Source organism: Stegostoma tigrinum, chromosome 39 (genome assembly GCF_030684315.1).
Source record: "Stegostoma tigrinum isolate sSteTig4 chromosome 39, sSteTig4.hap1, whole genome shotgun sequence".
Taxonomy (NCBI): Eukaryota; Metazoa; Chordata; class Chondrichthyes; order Orectolobiformes; family Stegostomatidae; genus Stegostoma; species Stegostoma tigrinum.
In genome coordinates this window covers 13,076,199-13,094,479 of record NC_081392.1, presented here as the reverse complement: position 1 = coordinate 13,094,479, position 18,281 = coordinate 13,076,199, and the positions used below count along the sequence as shown (strand labels likewise).

At 41.6% G+C, this 18,281-nt stretch overlaps 1 protein-coding gene across 1 annotated transcript in view; it reads left to right on the top strand.

The window, feature by feature from the left end:
- Nucleotides 1–18,281, top strand: part of LOC125447744 (meiosis initiator protein-like) — a 182,120-nt gene that overhangs the window by 87,584 nt on the left and 76,255 nt on the right. Inside the window, exon 3 of the mRNA XM_059640887.1 lies at nucleotides 14,329–14,497. Within this exon, the coding sequence (XP_059496870.1) occupies nucleotides 14,474–14,497 (24 nt within the window). The 5' untranslated portion in view covers nucleotides 14,329–14,473. The remainder of the gene's footprint in view (nucleotides 1–14,328; nucleotides 14,498–18,281) is intronic.

The window sequence follows — 18,281 nt, the reverse complement described above, 5'->3', positions numbered from 1 at the left end:
GGATCTAGGCCTGAATCGACAGCTTTCCTGCTCCTAAGATGCTGCTTGGCCTGCTGTGTTCATCCAGCTCCACACTTTGTTATGCCAGAGTTTCTTTTATCTTTTTACTGTATGGAGATGTCAGAAAACAATCTGGCCCTCAAGTAACACTGAAACTGGATTTGCCCAACTCCCCTCTCATGGTGCCCATTATTTTCCATATCTTGGTGTTTGCATACAGTTGATCACACTTGCTGAACATATGAATTTGGAGCAGGAGTAGGCCTTTCTGCCCTCGATTCTGTTCTGCCATTTAATAACATCAGGGTTGATCTGATTCTGCACTGTTTGCCTAAACCACTCTAGCCCCCAAAGACTTTCACTCCTTGCTCAGCAGCCCTTCCACTCGAAGAAAGTGGCTTTTCTGACTATAATTCTGATTTCTGATAAATTATAGCAGCTTCACTAACATTTTGCCAGTTTAGCTCTTCTTCATGTTTGAGAAGTAGGAGGCTGTTCAACCAGATCAGTTCACATCCAAGAGCCACACATGAACACTCTCTATCGAGGTTCACTGGACAATGTTTATAGGGTTGGAATTCTGGGTGACAAGCCCCTCCCCCAGTTGCCATTTATTAATGGAAGATGACAGGGTCAATAATAAGGGTCATAACACAATCTAGATTGTTTTGATGGTCGTGACTCAATGAGTAGCACGCTTGCCTCTGAGTCGCAAGATTCCTGGGTTTATGTCCTGCTTAAGCACAAAATCAAGGGCAGTGCTGAGAGTGTGCTGCACTCCCCCAGGTGCCATTTTCCAAGTGAGGCGTTAAACTGGGGTTTCATCTACCTGCTGGAGTGGATGGAAAAGATCCCAGGACAATAGCAGGGGATATCGCCATGGTGCCCTGGCTAATATTAATCACAAAAACAGATATTTTGGTAATTACCCCACTGCTATTTGTGGGAATTTACTGTGCATATATTGGTTGTCACTTTCCCTCCAATACAATTACACTTCCAAAGCACTCAAGTGAGTGCAATATTCTTTGAGCTACCACAAGTCATGAAGAGTGCTATACAGATGCAAGTCTTTTTCCATGGACAACCTTGATTAAGGTCAACCACTTCAATGCAGATTAGAAATGCAGTCGTTAATTATCTGGGGCTCACTACCATACTACACAAAGCCACAATCAAAACCCCAGCTGACTCAGCAACTAAAGTGACCAAAGTGAAATTCCTAATGAGACTGTTAACAAGAATAAAGCAATACGGCAAATCCTATGTAGCTAAACATACACTCAGTTTATAGGCAGCTTTTGCAGCACAGTAGTAATGTCTCTATCTCTAGGTTAGGAGTCGCAGGTTCAAGTGCCTCCTATTCCAAAAGTGCATCATAATAACTGATCGGTTTGTTTGGGAAAAAGATCAATATGTGGGTTATACATGCTGATACAGAATAGGTTGCTCATGTGTCAACTTATCAGCTTAAGACAAAATAATTAAGAATCATTCATTTCTAACTAAAGCTCCTGCCATTATTCTTTGTGTCAGAACAAACTTTGATGTTACTGTCTGTTTCAACCTGGCAACACAATGTCAGGACTGAAATTAGTTTCTTGAAGAGTTTACGACAACATTTGACTTCAACTGATTTACAATTTTGTAACATGCTACAAAGCAACTATTACTGTGTGTGTGTGTAACAAATATGACAAGTGAAATGCTTGGAAAATACTTGTTTCCAGTACATTAAAATTATGTAACTTGAGATGACATTAAGAGATAGGTGGTTAACAGGGGGGAAGCAGAAATCGGGAAATTAAAATAACACAAAGTTTTGGTTTACTTTGAACATTATTAACATATAAAGTCACATGATGTAAATAACATACAAATACATTGTCTGGGAATGGTTACTACAAGGTCCTACTTCAGATCTACAAGTCCTAAATTCTCAATTACAATAATTACATTCAAATGTCAGTGTTTGACTTCAAACCCAACATGGTGCCTGCAAGTGACTGACAACAAATGCAAGGCATCAAGCATAGTGCCTAAAACAACAAATTATATTTAAATGGCATCTTTTGACAATGGTATATTAAATATGTAGAGACACTTGGTTGGAGAGCATTTCCTCATTAAGTACTTCAGGCACTTATGAAGCGACTGTACATTATTGAACATTATCTCCTCCCAAAACCACATCTCAATTTAAATTATTAAGTTTTCTTTGAGATTTTGTCATTACATGTCTATCTAAATGGTTTCCACCTGTTCACTTTGGTTTAATTTAAGTTAATGATTTTAATTGATTTGTCAAGAATGTGAAGAGAGACTGTGTTTCAGGTTTCTGTGACCAGTGGGCACCACAGGGGGTGAACAGCATGATCTTCATTCAAAAAAAAATTCCATTCAATTTATTAAGTTTCCTTTGAGATTTTATCCTTAGTTACAGTGTTCCTTTAAAGGGCTGCCACCTGTTTAACTAAGTTTAATGTGGCACAATTTAGGTTAATTCAATTTAATTGTTTTCAGTGATTGATCAAACTAGTATAAATTAATTGGCAGGACAGTGGGTGAGCAGGAAGGACTGATGTGGAGATACTAATGGGGGTGGTGGTGTTAAAGTTGTAAATCACAACTCCAGGATTATTTGAAATCATGAGCTTTTGAAGCACTGTTCCTTTGTCAGGTATATTCACCAGTAGAAGGAGCAGTGCTCCAAAAGCTTATGATTTCAAATAAACCTTTTGGACTATGACCTGGTGCCATGTGACTTCTGACCTTAGCAGGAAAGAGGCAGACATATGTAATGCTGAGTCCTATATGTAGGTTAAAGATCAAGAAAAGGAGTTGACTCTCATTTCATGCTTTAACATCTGTCTGGGATCCATTTAACAGAATGAAATGTCCTAAGGCACTTCTCATCATAAACCTGAGTATGGTACCAAGCCATTTGGGACCCTTTGCCACTGCACTCGAGCAGTTAACTTTGTTATCTCTTCACAGGTGCTGCTGAGTTTCTCCAGCAATTTCTGTCTTTCTTTGTTTCAGATCTCTAGTGACCATAGTTCTTTGTTTTATTATCATGACTGATGAATTTGTGTTTTGAATACCACATTCCTATCTACTCCAATAACGTTTGATGACTTGGCCCAACAAGAAGCTTAACCCAACTTAAAAATATTCAATGATCCTGCTTCCACTACAATCTGAGGCAGACAGTTTCAAAGTCTGACACACTCAGAGAGGGTTGATCCCCCGCCCTGCTCATTTCTGTCCTAAAAGTGCAATCCCTCATTTTAGAACAGTGTATACTAGTTCCAGACTCAGCCATCCTTTTCACATCCACCTTCTCAAGGCATTTGAGATCTTATGAATTTCAGTCAAATCACTTCTTGCTCTTCTAAACTCTAGTGAAAACATCTTCCTCTTAAGATCATCCACTCACTCACTGAATCAATTTTTGTCTAGTTCTGGCTGCCCAGTTATAGGAAGGATATTATTAAGCTGCAGAAGGTTCAGAAAAGATTTACCAGGATGTTTCCAGGTATGGAAGGTCTGAGTTATAAAGAAAGGCTGGGATGCTTTGCACTGGAATGTAGCAGGTTGAGAGGTGACCAGATAGGAGTTTGTAAAATAGTGGCTGGCACAGATGGAATTAATGGTAGTTGTCTTTTCTCTAAAATGGGAGATTTTGAGATTAGGGGAGAGAAGTGAAGATTTAAGGTGAGAAGAGAGAGATCCTAAAAAAGACATGAGGGGCAAATTTTTTACACAGTGAGTGGCTCACATGTGGAATGAACGTCCTAAGGAAGTGGTTCATGTAAGTACAATTACAACATTTAAAAGACATTTGGATAAGTACATCAATAGGAAAGGTCTGGAAGGATATGGACCAGGAGCAGGCAGCTGGGACTAGTTTAGTTTGGAATGATGGTTGGCAGGTACGGCCAAAGGGTCTGTTCTGGTGCTGTACGACTCTATGATTCCACAAGTAAACTTCCTCTGTACCACGTCCAACGCATTTAAATCCTTCCTCAAATAAGGAAACCAGAAGTGTACAGCGCTTGAAGCATTACATTCTTACTTGTATGCATATATTTCTCCTAATAAAGGATTGCATCACATTGACCTTCTCGATTGTGTGCTGATTCTGCGTACTAACATTTTGTGAATAATGTGCAGGGTCACCTAGGTATCCCTACACCGTTGACTTCATAGCATCTGTTTAGGTGATCGTCTGCCTTTTTATCCTTTCTGTCAAAATGAACATCTTCACATTTTCCCACATTATGCTTCATCTACCAGATCTTTGTCCACTCACCTCAATCTAACTGTATCCATCTGCATCCTGTTACGTCATCTTCACAACTTACTATTTTACCTATCTTGGTGACATCTTCAAATTTATCAACCGTGCCTCAATCCCTCATCTATGTCATTGGTATAAACTGAAAAGGTTGAGCACTTAGCACAAACCACCAGGATCCACTCATCACTTCCTGCCAATCTGAAAGAGACCCATTTATGCACATGCTCTGTTGTTTTCTACTTGGCAGCCAATCTACTATCCATGCTAATAGGTAAACTGCTATATCATGAGCTCTTACTTTACTTAATAACCTTTCATGTTGAATGAAGGGTAACTCTAACTATTTTACCAGGGCATTCTTGATGAGATGTGCTATCTCTCTGCCCTTACCTGGCTTCCTATTCTTTTCAAATGTTATATACCCATTAATATTCAGACCCAATCCTTGTAATCCTTCAGCTAAATTTCTGTAACTGATATCGTTCATTTTTATTCACTTCAATGTACACAATCTATACATGAATTTTATTATGAATGTTATCCATACTCAGTTACAGAGTCTCTAGGTTTTTTGTTATCTTTGTAGCATCTAGGTTTAGATTTTAGATTCTTAGATTTAGGTTTAGGTTTTATTGCCAAATGTTCTCAAGTACAGGGTATAAGAGTACAGTGAAAAGTGTACAATGTCACCACACACGGCGCCATCTTAAGTACAGATCTAATCTAATCTAACCTAATCTACAAAGCACCTCGGTTCCAAATCTTAGTTACAGAAATAGAGAAATAAAGAAATAAGTTAAAAAGTTCTGCACTACAGCTTTCTTAGCATACGAGTTGAAAAATAAAGAAATAAAGTTAAAATCAGAGGTACTCAATACAGTCCTTTCTTGAGCCATGGGCCTTTGAGCTGGGCTTCACCAAGCCAGCCCACTCTTCCCCATGCTGGGCACGCTTTCACCTGGGCTGGGCTAAGACCCAACTGGGCACACCAGGCTTTGCCGCAACTCGCAAGGCTTTGGTTCCAACCACAATATCGTCACTACCAGCTTCCCTCACAGCCAGCCACCACTGCTGCCATCCTTCACCACCAATTGCCACTGCTGCCATCCTTCACCACCAATTGCCACTGCTGCCATCCGTGCTCATGCTGGGCCCTAGCCCCTGCCATGCTCCCTCCCCCCAACATTTCATGTTTTTACAAATACTCAAGGTACACGCTGGATCTCCTCTCCGCTGCATTGGGCTCACTCGAAGTCGGCACTTGGCTCGCAGGAGGTCCACTGTGCCATCCCAGCTCAAGTGGTAAGTAAAGAAAATAGAAGATAGAGAAAAAAGAACAAAAAATTCGGAAAATGAAACAAAAAGAAATGCAGTTGGAGCAAACATGATCTGGTTCATGAACTTTACTCCACTGCCATCTTGCTAAAACAAGCTAAATATATCTTAACTGCTAGTATTTCCTCAGTTTGTTCACTCACTGTCCTTTCCTGCTGTTCTGTGATCTTCCGTTTCCACAAATATTCTTGGCTCTTCTGCCTTGTCTCTATCCTTTTACTTGGTACAATGACCCAAGCTAGATCCCTCACCACCCCTCTATTTAGTTTAAAGCCCTCCCTACGTTCCTAGTTATACAGCTTACAAGAACAAGAGTCCCAACACAGTTTAGATGTAGACAATATATTCATAGAATCATAGTCATACAGTTTTACAGCATGGAAACCACCCTTCGGCCCATTGTGGTAATGCTAATCATTAAGCACCTATCTATCCTAGTCCCATTTTCCAGCTTTGTATGCAAAAATGTTTCTTGTATTCATCTGAATATTTCTTATGTCTTGAGGGTTCCCTCCACTACCAGCCTTTCAGGCAGTGGGTTCCAGATATCCACTCTATGAGTGAAAAAAAGTCTTTAAATCACCTCTAAACTGACCCGTAATCTATACCCTCTGGTGACTGATCCCTCTACTAAGGGAAAGGTTTCTTTCTATCTACCCTGTCTATGCCCATCATAATATTGTGTACCTCAATCAAGTCGCCCCTTGGCCAACTCTGCTCTAAGGAAACTAACCTTAGCTTATCTACACGCTCTTTATAGCTGATTTGCTTCAGTTCAGGTAAAATCCTGATGAATCTCCTCCAAAACTTCTCCAGTACAATCATTTTCCTTCCTATAGTGCATGACCAGATCTGCACGCAGTGCTCTTGCTGTGGTTTAGCCCACAGCTTCATCATAATCTCCCTGCTCTTGTATTCAGTGCCCCGACTGTTTAGGGAAAATATTCCATATGCCTTCTTAACCACCTTATCGATCCGTACTGTTGTCATCACGGATCTGTGAGCATGCACACCCAGGTCCCTCTGATTTCCGGTGCTTTTTAGCGTCCTGCCATTTATTGTGTACATCTTTGCTTTGTTAGCTCTTCCCAAATCTATCACCTCACACTTTTCTGGATTATTTGCAACTGTTCTGCCCACTGCAGATCTCACTTTTCCCTGCGCTGGTGCTTTGTCCCACAAAACACAACCCACTTCTCTAACACATATTGGGTAGCAACTTTGAAGCACGGGAAGCAATTTTGAGGTTTTTCTTAATTTAGCACCGACTTCTCATACTCCCTCAGCAGTCCCTCTTTCTTAGTTGTACCTATGATTTTCCTAATTTAGAGGGAATCTCCTGCACAGCTTTTTGGATCACCTGCCCTAAGATCAACAGACATCTAATTTTTCTGATTTATCCAGGTTCCTTTGAAACTGTGTCGATGAATTGAGAGAACCACTGGGAAAATTCAGAGAAATTATATGAAAGAGAAATGGCAGCAGAGTAGCAGAGCAATGTGCATCGGGAGCTCATCTGCTCCGAAGGCTTTACTTTCAATGCTATTTTTTCTTGTTTTGATTTATAGTGGTAACTTACCTTCTTTGTTTTGGCAGAAGGCATCCTCTGATGGCCTAAGCCCAGTGTGAGGTGGCTTCCAACAGCCTGGAATGGCAGTATAAACCTGGCATTTGGCAGGCCAGTTACCTGGTGTGGCGGTCTTGTCCAGGAGGGACAGTCTCAGAAGTCTTCTTTGCTGGCTTTCGGGTCTTCCAGCAGTCCAGTGTGAAGGTCTTGTCTCAACACGGCAGTCTCTGTATGGCCCTAAATGGCGGTCTCAGCCCAGTTTTCCAGAGTACCGCGAACCCTGGAGTCGTTAACTGAACTGTGCTAAACTTTCACTGTTTTTCTTCTCATTTATGACTTCTGTCATTAATTTAGGTGTCATGATGTACAACTTATAAAATTTTTCACCTTCTTTTTGTAAAAATACACATAGCAATCAATTGTTATTCTATTCCATTTACAGCCTGTCATAACCCAAAGGCATTTCAAAGTACAAGCCATGTGCAGTGTAATGTAGGAAAGCATAGCATCCAGTTAACATAGAGCAAGGTGCCATGAGTACTAGTGAATTTAAAGACCAGATAATCTGTTTCAGTACTGTTCTGCTGTACCTATTTTATATAATATCCACAAGGTATAAAGAAGAATATCTCTATTTATTTGGAGTGTTTCATTGGAACATTGGAGCAAGATTAGGCTATTCAGCCCCTTCAGCCTGTTCCGCCATTCAATGAGATTACGCTTGATCTGCAGCCTAACTCCATATACTAACCTTTAGTTTATATTGCTTAATAACTTAAAAATTTATCCACCCTGGATTTAAAATTAACAACTAATCCGGCATCCACTACTCTTTGTGGAACAGTTTGAAACATCTGCCCCATAGTGTATGTGTAGAAGTGTTCCCTTATATCTCTCCTGAATGGTCAGGCACTAATTCTCAGACCACGAGAACCCCTAGCTGTAGAATCTCCAGCTAGTGGGAATAGTTTATCTTGATCTAACCTGTTTTTCCTGTTGATATTTTGAAGATTTAGATCAGATCATCTCCTAACCATCTAAATTTTAGAGAAAGCAGGCGAAAATTGTATAATCTCTCCTCATAACATAACCCCGAAGTCCGGGTATCATTCCTGTGAACCTACGTTGTACTCCCTCCAAGATCAATTTGATGACCACATTATCTCTCAAAGTGCTTTACAGACAATGAGGTTTACAAGAGGTGTGGTATGTGACAATACTATGGCTTTAAGAGGTATATTTTGACCTTTCCTCACAGAAGTAGGCAGCCTGAAATCCGCCTTATCTGCCAATTCCAGAAGTTATAAAACTCCGAAAGTGACATCCTTCACCCCCAGGGAACTCTTAGTGACCAAAAGAGCCATCATTACTCAAGACACACCCTGTTTAAACTGACTGAATTCAAAACCCCGAAAGGAGAACACCAGCACTCATCACTCACAGCCTTTGCATCCCATAATCCAAAACCCAACCTGGAATTAGAGATTTTGATCACAACAAGAGCTCTTAATTTGTTATGGACGAGACCAAACCCCCTCAAAATATATTTGCACAGACCCAAAATTTGATTATTTAAAAGGCAAGTGCCAGGCATTGTGTGCCATATGCAATTCCATTGGTCGAACTCTCAGTCTTGAAGTAAAACACACTTAATTCATACACTAGAGTTAAAATACAACAAAAGACAGAAGTGGAATAACTTAACTCTATTGGAAAACTTAACAAAATAATTGATTATTTAACTACTTAACAGTAACTGTTCCACTATGGTAACATCACATAACATACCCTTGGCAAAGGCAAATTCAGAAAAACAGATTGTCTCGCATGCAATTCTAGCAGTAGGAAGAAAATTCTCAGCTTTTACCTGTAACAGAGAGAGAAGAAACAGTTTCGACATCCAGCTTCAAGGTCCCAGCTGCACCTGCTACTGGAAAACTAAAACTAAAAATCCTGGTTCTTTGAGGGCTTCACCCCACATACTCAGGCTGTTTCTACTGTTCCAACTTAAAAGAAACGCCTCACAAGCTGTTTACTTTATTGGCTCTGAGCAGACTACTTGACACCTCTCTCTTAACATTCTTCATAAAACTTCCAGATAAATTACATCTCTTAAAGCCATAGTTTCATAAGGTACTTTCACTGGACTAGTCAGATGTTCTAGTGACATGGGTTTAAATGGTGAAAGGTGGGAGATGATGAAATTCAAATTCAATAAAAATTTGGAATTAAAAACAAATGGCAAACATTGCTGATTGTCATCAGTACCTTTCTGGTTCACCATTGCCCTTCAGGGAAGGAACTTACTGCCTGTATTGATCCACGTGTAAGCCACGTTCATAAGTTTGACTCTTAACTGTCTTCTGAAATAGCTCGAGCAAGCCACTCAGTCAAGGACCTATTAAGGATGGCCAGTAACACCCACATTCTATGCATGAAATCAAAAATAAATAATCTGGATTACAGTAACTGCTTTATTGTAGGAAATGCGCCAACCAGTTTTCATACAGTAAGACCATGATGTTGGCTAGGCAAGCTGTTTCTGTGAAGTTGATTGCCCTGAGATAATTTTCCTATTCTTTTTTCGAATAGTCCCTGTGGGATAACGTACATCCACCGGACAGGGGAGACAGGTTTAATATCTCATTTCAAGGTTGTCAGCCTAGATTACGTGGTTGGCTCACTGGAGTATAACCTAAACTACAGTCTGGACTCTGAGTTGGTGTAGTAAATAAGTGCTGACATAATAGATTCTGTAAAGTACTTTGAGATGCCCTGAAGTCATGAAAGACCCAACTTCATATATTAAATTTCCATACAATTGGTGGAAACTTTCCCAAGTGTTTGATTCCTGATTGCCAATCATCGGGTTAAGCTGTCTATGCTATTTATATTATGGTTAAAAGTTCTGTTCTATTAATAATTCTCTTCTGTCAATTTCCAACTTAATTAGCACCTTCTTAATGAATCACAGAAGTGTTATGGCACAGAAGGAAGCCATTCAGCCCATCATGCCTGCAGCAGCTCTTCAAATGAACTTCATTACCTAGTGCTAATCTGCTTTTTCCCCAAACCCTTACACATTACTTCTGTCCAAATAATTATCAAGTACCCTCTTCAATACCTAAATTGATTTTGTCTTCACCACATCGCCAGGCAGTGCATTCCAGACCCTAGCTACTTGCTGAGTGAAAATGGTTTTTCTAATCCTGCATTTACTTCTTTTGCAAATCACTTTAAATCTATCCCAATAGTTCTTGATCCTTTACAAGTGGGGGCCTCTATCTACACCATCTAGCACACTCATGAATTTGAAAACTTACCTTAAATTTTTTTTTACTCATTTGTGGGATGTGTGTGTGGCTGGCTGGTCCAGCATTTGTTGCCCAACCCTAGTTGCTCTTGAGAGGTGCCTACTTGAACTGCAGTCTACGTGCTGTAGGCTGACCAACAAAGCTCTTAGGGAGGGAATTGCAGTATTTTGACCCAGCAACAGTGAAGGAATAGTAATATATTTCTAAGTGAGGGTGATGAGTGGCTTTCAGTGTCTGAAGAGTCGCGAATAGTGCTGAACATTGTGCAGTCAGCGGCAAGCATCCCCACTTCTGACCTTATGGTGGAGAGAAGGTCCTGGATGAAGCAGCTGAAGATAGTTGGGCCTAGGACACTATCCTAAGGAACTGCTGCAGAGAAGTCCTGGAGCTGAGACGATTGGCCTCAAAGAACCACGACCATCTTCCTATGTGTCAGGTATGACTCTGAGCAGCAGACAGTTTTCCCCTGATACCCAATGATTCCAGTTTTGCTAGGGTTCCTTGATGCCACATTTAGTTGAATGCAGCCTTCTTGTCAAGGGCTGTTACTCTCACCTTACATGTGGAATTCAGCTCTTTTGTTCATCTTTGAACCAAGCTGTAAAGAGGTCAGGAGCTGGTGGCCCTGGTGGAACCCAAACTGGGCATCACTGATCAGGTTATTGCTAAGCAGGTGCTGCTTGATAGCACTGTTGATGATACCTCAATCACTTTGTTGATGATTGAGAACAGACTGATAGGTGATAATTAACCAGATTGGACTTGCACTGATTCATGTATACAGGACATACTTGGGCAATTTTCCACATTGTTAGTTAAATGCCAGTGTTGGTAACTTCTACAAGATCTCCACTTAGCCTCTTCCTTTCCAAAGAGAACAGTTCCAACTCTTTCATCTAGCCTCATAAATGAAGTTCCTTATCCCTGGAACCATTCTTGTGAAATACTTCTGCATTCTTTCCAACATGGTCTGCCTATCGTGTGGCACCCAGAACCGTACACAATACTCCAGCTGAGGTCTAATAAGTTGTTTTATACGCAAACTAAAGATTAACCTGTTTGGGACTCTACTGGTTGGAATTTAGAAGAATGAGAGGTGATCTCATTGAAACATTTAGGATTCTTAAAGGTCTTGGCAGGGTAATGCTGAGAGAATATTTCCCCTCATGGGACAGTCTAGGACCAGAGTGCATAGTCTCAGAATTAAGGGGCACCAATTTAATACTGAGATGAGGAGGAACCTTTTCTCAGAGTTGAGGGTCTTTGGATCTCTTCGCCCCAGAGAATTGTGGTGGCAGAGATAGATTCTTGATCTGTCTGGAAAGCAAGGGTTACAAAAAACAGCAGGAAAGTTGACATGAGGAATGTCAGATCTGCCATGATCCTATTAGTATCAGAACAGGTTCAAGAGGCCGAATAGTCTACTCCTCTTCCTATTTCTTATGATCTTAACATTTCCAGAAACCCTGACCATGGATCTCAAACTGAAATGCAACCGATTGTTCAAAGTTTAAAATCTCTGAATCTTAAACATGGAATGCATTCCAATTTTCTGACCTACTGGAATTCACCAAAAATATATTTCATAAAAAACTGTTTCAAACGTTATTGGAATGTTTGGATTTGGAGGGAGATTGTATGTAAGAACTCAGGGTGAGGTAAAATTCAATTCTCATTATAATGATGTGCATTTTAACTTTTTATAGTAGCAAGCAACTGCAGCATCTAAATATCTGAGAATGTCTGTTCCGTCCAAATGCTGGGAATGTTTATAAGGATTCAGATATAACGATGTGCATGTTAAAAGTGGAGAAGCACTGCACTATCTAAATATCGAAAAGTCACACCCACCCAAATACAGGAAAGTTTGTAAATATTCAGATATAACGATGTGCGTTTGATTCTGTTAAATTTTCATAGGAATTCAGTAAGGTAAAATTCAATTCTTACTACAACTATGTGTATCTTGTTAAAATGGCAAGCATTACAGCTTCAATATCTGAGACTGTCTCGGCCAAATGCAAGAAAAAAGTCTCCACAAAAAGCGAGGGGTAAGAAAAATGAGATGGAGGAAGCCTAATGACCAAAATAAGAAATAAACATAATGATGAGAGGGAAAAGTTTTAAGAGCAAAGCGCGTACAGCCAACCTCCCTGAGCGCCGCCCACAGGCGGTCTGAACATGCTCTCAACCGACAGAGCACCTCGGCTGCCTCCTCGCCTCTGCCCTGCCCCTAGCAACGGGGCGTTAGCCAATCGCGGCCGGCGTTGCGGCGGCCAATCGGCCTCGGCCCCGCCTCCGCCGGCCGCCAGCTGCGCCACACCTCCTCCCGCCAAATAGACTGTTCGAACGGCAACGGCTGAAGGTGGAGCGGGAAACGGGAAGGGACACGTGACCCCGCAGGTGTGGGCGGGAGGGGGTGGGGGTGATGGAGGGGCAGGCACCATGTGACCTGCTCCAAAATGGGGCGTTGAGGTGGACAGGTGAGGTTCAAAAATGGCCAAAGGTAAACAGAAGCAAAAAATGGACGTAAATTACTGTGACTCCTGGGGATCTCAAAGGCTTATGAAATGTGGGACCAGGCATGAAGGGTTGGTAAGGTGCGGGGAAGGCTGAGAGATGACTACACGTGTGTGGAGGCCATTTGGCCTGTCCTCCTTGTGCACTCCCCCTTGAGTGATCCATACTGGGGCCTACATGACTGTATCTTCCCATCTGTGCAAGTGCTTATTTTTAAAAAGAAAACTAATTGATGGACGTAGCAACCATCGAATAAGAGGAGTTTGCAGCTGCCCCTTTGCGGGGCACAGGGCAGGAAAGCGAATGAAGAGTGTTAGATAAGCCATGACCCTGTCGAACGGTGGAATGAGCTGGAGGGGGTGAGCGGCCTACTCCTGTTTCTATGTCTTATATTTACACTAAAAGAGCCCCCCCCCCCCTCCATGTTCACCTTTTGTTCGCTAATGTGGTGTTACATACTGGACTTTGCCACAACCCGCAGGTGGGACGCCTTACTTTGTAAAACTAGGAAGTGGAGCTTGTGCAACGTTTTCACACATAGGGTGGTGCGTGTACGGAACAAGCTGCCAGAGGAAGTGGTAGGTGCAGCTATAGTTGCAACATTTAGAGTCTTAGAGCCATATGGTACAGAAAGAGACCCTTCGGTCCAGAAGGTCCACGCTGACCATGTTCCCGAACTAAACTAGTCCCACTTGCCTGCATTTAGTCCATATCGCAATAAACCTTTACTATTCATGTACTTATCCAAATGTTGTAACTGTACCTGCATCCGCCATTCCCTCTGGCAGTTAATTCCACACACAAACCACTCATTAAATTGGAGAAAATTCAAAAGAGATTTACCCTGATGTTGCTGTATGTGGAGGGTTTGAGTAATGAGGAGAGGCAGGATAGATTGGGACTTATTTCACTGGAGCATAAGAGGTTGAGGGGTAACCTTGTAGAGGTTTATAAAATCATAACGGGCATAGATAAGGTGAATAGCAAGGGCCTTTTCTCTAGTGTAGGGGAGTTCAAAACAAGAAGGCGTATTTTTAAGGTTATAGGAGAAAGTTTTAAAAAGAACATGAGGGACAGCATTTATAAAAGGCATTTGGATAGGTACGTGGAAAGAAACGGTTTAGAGGGGTATGGGTCAAATGCAAGCAAATGGAACTAGTTGAGCTTAGGAAACTTGGTTGGCATGGACGAGTTGGGCAGAAGGGCTTCTATGGCACGCCTCCGAAGAAATGTGCCACTGTAAAGACAGGATGTTCTTTCTTTATAATCTCTCGCTGTCTACTTTTAAGGCTTCCCTTTGGTTACCCTGTGGAGGGGACGCAGAAGTGAACATTTGCGAGGTCAATCAGAGATTTCTTTTGACCAAGAGACGTTTCCATTGGCATACAGCTGCCAGGGAAAGAAAAATCGTGGCTCCATCGCCGTGGGCTAGAGATGTTGTCACGATCAGAACATGAGGTGACTGCCCTTCTTTTTTCTTTGACTGGCACACAGCAAATTTTAAACATTTTCAAAACGAGGGTAACTTGGTTGCCCAAGCTATTTTTCTTTATGAGGGGTCATTGACTGGAATTTCCTGTGAGAACCCAGGTTCTAGAATTTAGACAGAAAAACAATCCAAAAAATCAGCTGGAGAGCTGTATAAGTTTCGCTACAACTGTGCAGAGCCTTGGCTCAATCCCATTTGATGTAACTGTGTTCATTCATGGACATCTCGGTTCAGCCAGAATATAGTGGAACTTGAGTAGAATGTGGCCCAGAGTCAGCACAGTGATACTGGGGCTTGAAGGTTTAAATTATGAGGAAAAGTTACCTGATGAAAGGAATCGTCATCATGACGCAGAAGGTGGCCATTTGGCCCGTTGTGTTCATGCCAGCTCTTTATAGAGCAACCCAATCGGTGCTGTTACTCCTCTGAATCCCCATGGTAAATGATAACCCTCAAGCACTCGCTCAGCTGACAGATTGCAGGTCACTGTTAAGTATTGTGTAACGATGTACTCACTTGAGGGGCATTTGTGGTGTGGTGAGTGTCCCTAGTTCTCGATCACAAGGCCCGGGTTCATCTCCCACCTGCACCAGAGGCATGTCAAATATGCCTGAATAGCTTGATTGAAAGTATCTGAAAGTGTTGGAAATAGGGCTGTTGTGACGCAGTGGTAGTACCCCGAGCTGTGTGTCTGGAGGCCTGGGTTCAAGGATCACCTGGTGCAGAGGTGCTTCTCTGAACAAGTTGGTCAGAAAATAACTAAAAATGTGCTTTCATATGTCATTACCACTACCACCCTTTCCATTCTTCCCAAATTACATAGACTGGAACAGTGGTGTGTCCTTACCTCTGAGCCAGAAGGCCCAGGTTCAGGTTCCCCCTGCTCCAGGGGCTGTGTAGTGATGTTTCTGAACAGGTAGATGAGAAAATATCTAAAGTGCATAGACTTGGTTTGTTATTTTATGAGCTACATTCCTACCACCAAAACAATGTAAACTACTAACTGCTACCAATGAAATACCTGTGTAGCTAATTAGATATTTTCTAGCACAGCCCATTGTGGGCAATGGGTAGGGAGAGCAGCAGGATGTAAATCAAAATGGACTTGGAGGTGAACAAAACACTGTATTCCCCGCAGTGCCCCTTCCTCTCTCTAAAGAAATTGAGAGCATTGATGGACACTGCGTGATTTCTCTCCAAGGACACACAGGCATGAACATAACAAGAGAAGAGGGGCAGACTGTTGGCAGGTATGACACCCTCAACAGCCCATTCCCTGAGCTTGTTTATAGTCAGCCTGGCCACTTGGTTTGTTTTCTGTTGAATAGGGATGATCAAGGGTGATCTGTTTGATTAAGCAAACTATTAATGTCAGTGAAAACCAAGGGGAATCCAGAATTTGGTGGAGAGTTTGCAGGGGAGTTAGTTTTCAATTCAGAGCTGGGCCATTTAGATATGAATTGAGGTAGCACCATTTTTTGCAGTGAGCCTAGTGCAAACTTTTTCTAAATTCATTCGTGGGATGTAGGTGTCACAGTTGTGCCAGAATTCATTGCCCATCCCTAATTGCCCAGTTATGAGTCAACCACATTGCTGTGGGCCTAGAGTCACATGTAGGCCAGACCCGGTAAGGAGGCAGTTTCCTTCCTTAAGGGACGTTACTGAACCAGAAGTGCTTTTTCTAACAATCGATAATGGTTTCATTTCTTAATTCAGATTTTTATTGAATTCAAGTTCCACCCTCTGCCATGTTGGGATCCCAAGTCCCCAGAACATTGCCTGGGTATCTGGATTAATTAGCATTCCAGCAATAATACCACGAGGTCATTGTCTCCCCAAACGTGAAAGGATCTTTCCCGAAAAATGCTCCAAATGTTGAGACAGTTGGCACTGCCGTGGCAGAAAGTGCCTTTTTTTGTGTTAGATAAGGATGGCAAGCTATATGAAAGCAAGGCAGTTGGGTGGAGCTGAGGTACAAAGTGAATTAATTGCATCAAATGGCAAAGCAGATGCAAGAAGGAAATGGCAAACTCTTGTTCTCATAGATCTGAAACAATTCAAGTAAACTTATCATCCTCTTCGGGGAAAACCTGGGTGTGTTCATTTTACAACAGAAGGAAAGAATGAACTATTTTAGTGGTGTTGATTGGGAGATAAATATTGGTCAGGACAAATTTATTTTTAATGTAGTACTTTCACTTGTAAATGTTGCTTGGTGATTTTTTTTTTACCTCTCATTAAGGTGTTTGCTCCTCTGTGGGGTATGATGCAGAGATACTACCTTGGTCCAAAGATTTTTCAACTACATGGAGCCTTACGTCCCTGGAGTCTGTACATGATATTACGGACCAGACCAAACTCTGTTAAAATATTCAGAAGATAGTCTGGACCCCAACTTTTTCTTATTTTAACGGTAAATGTAGGGTATTGTGTTCCAGATGCAATTCAATAGGTCAAACTACCAGATTTAAAGCAAAGCACACTTTATTCATCCACTATAGTTAAAATGCAACACAAGAAAGAAGGAATTGGAATAACAACTCTATTGGAAAACTTAACAGAATTGTAGATTCGGTAACCAATACTAATTAACTGTTCCAATATAGTAACATCCCATAAACATACAGTTGGTAAAAATGAAAATTCAAAAAACAGATTGCCTCACATGCAACTCCTGCAGCAGGCAGAGAGGCCCCAGCTCTTGGCTGTAACTGAGTGAGAGACAGAAAATAGCTTCCACTTCTTCAAGACCCCAAAGCAATATGCTGAAAGCTAAACTAAAGATCTTGGTTCTGTGAGGGTTTGACCACATCCGTCCAGGCTGCTTCTATTGTTCCAACTGAGAAAAAAATCCCCAAGGCCTCATAAACTGTTTATCCTAGAGGTTCTGGTAGATTGCTTATTACCTCTGCCTTAAAATCTTTCTTCAAAAAAAAACTGGACAAAAATCACCTCTTAAAACCACAGTGTCGTTAAAATGAGCACTTTTTCACAGGGAGGCACTGGACACTGAGAAGAAGCAGAAGTACTGACTAATTATTCTTTATCCTGAAGTGCTAAAAACAATAGGAACAAATGCCCACATAGAGCTACCCAGGGCTGTTCTTTTTCACAATAGAATCATAGAGCTTTACAGTATGGAAAGAGACTCTTCGCCCCATCATGGCTGTGTCAGTCATCAAGCATTTATCTGTTCTAATACATAGCACTTGTGTGCTCAAGTGCTCATCTCAATACTTCTTAAATGAAGTATTCAGTCCTATGAAATTTCTTTTTCTCTGGTGGTTGTTGGGATGTGGGCGTCGCAAACTAGGCCAGCATTTATTGATGATCTTTGAGAAGATGCTGGTGAGCTAATCTCTCTTATAGTCATACAGCATGGAAACAAACCCTTCGGTTCAAACGATCCACTCTGACTGTGTTCCAAACCAAATTAGTTCCACCTGCCTTTTTCTTTAACTGACCTGATGAATTTCATGTTTTTCAGACAAAACTGTAGTGCTGATAGGTGCAAAAACTGCTTTGCAGCTCCAGTAATGGCTGAAAGAGAAATGATGGATTTAACAGTAGAATCTGCAGTACAGATGGAGGATGCCATTCAGCCCATCACTATGGTCATGGCTGTAATTAGAGCTATCCAATTAGTCCCACTCCCCATTGCCTTTTCCCCAAAAACCCTGAAGATTTTTCCTTCCAAATTGGTGGCAATAGATTTCGCTTTGATGCTGGGTCAGTGCTGCAGCTTCAGTGTCA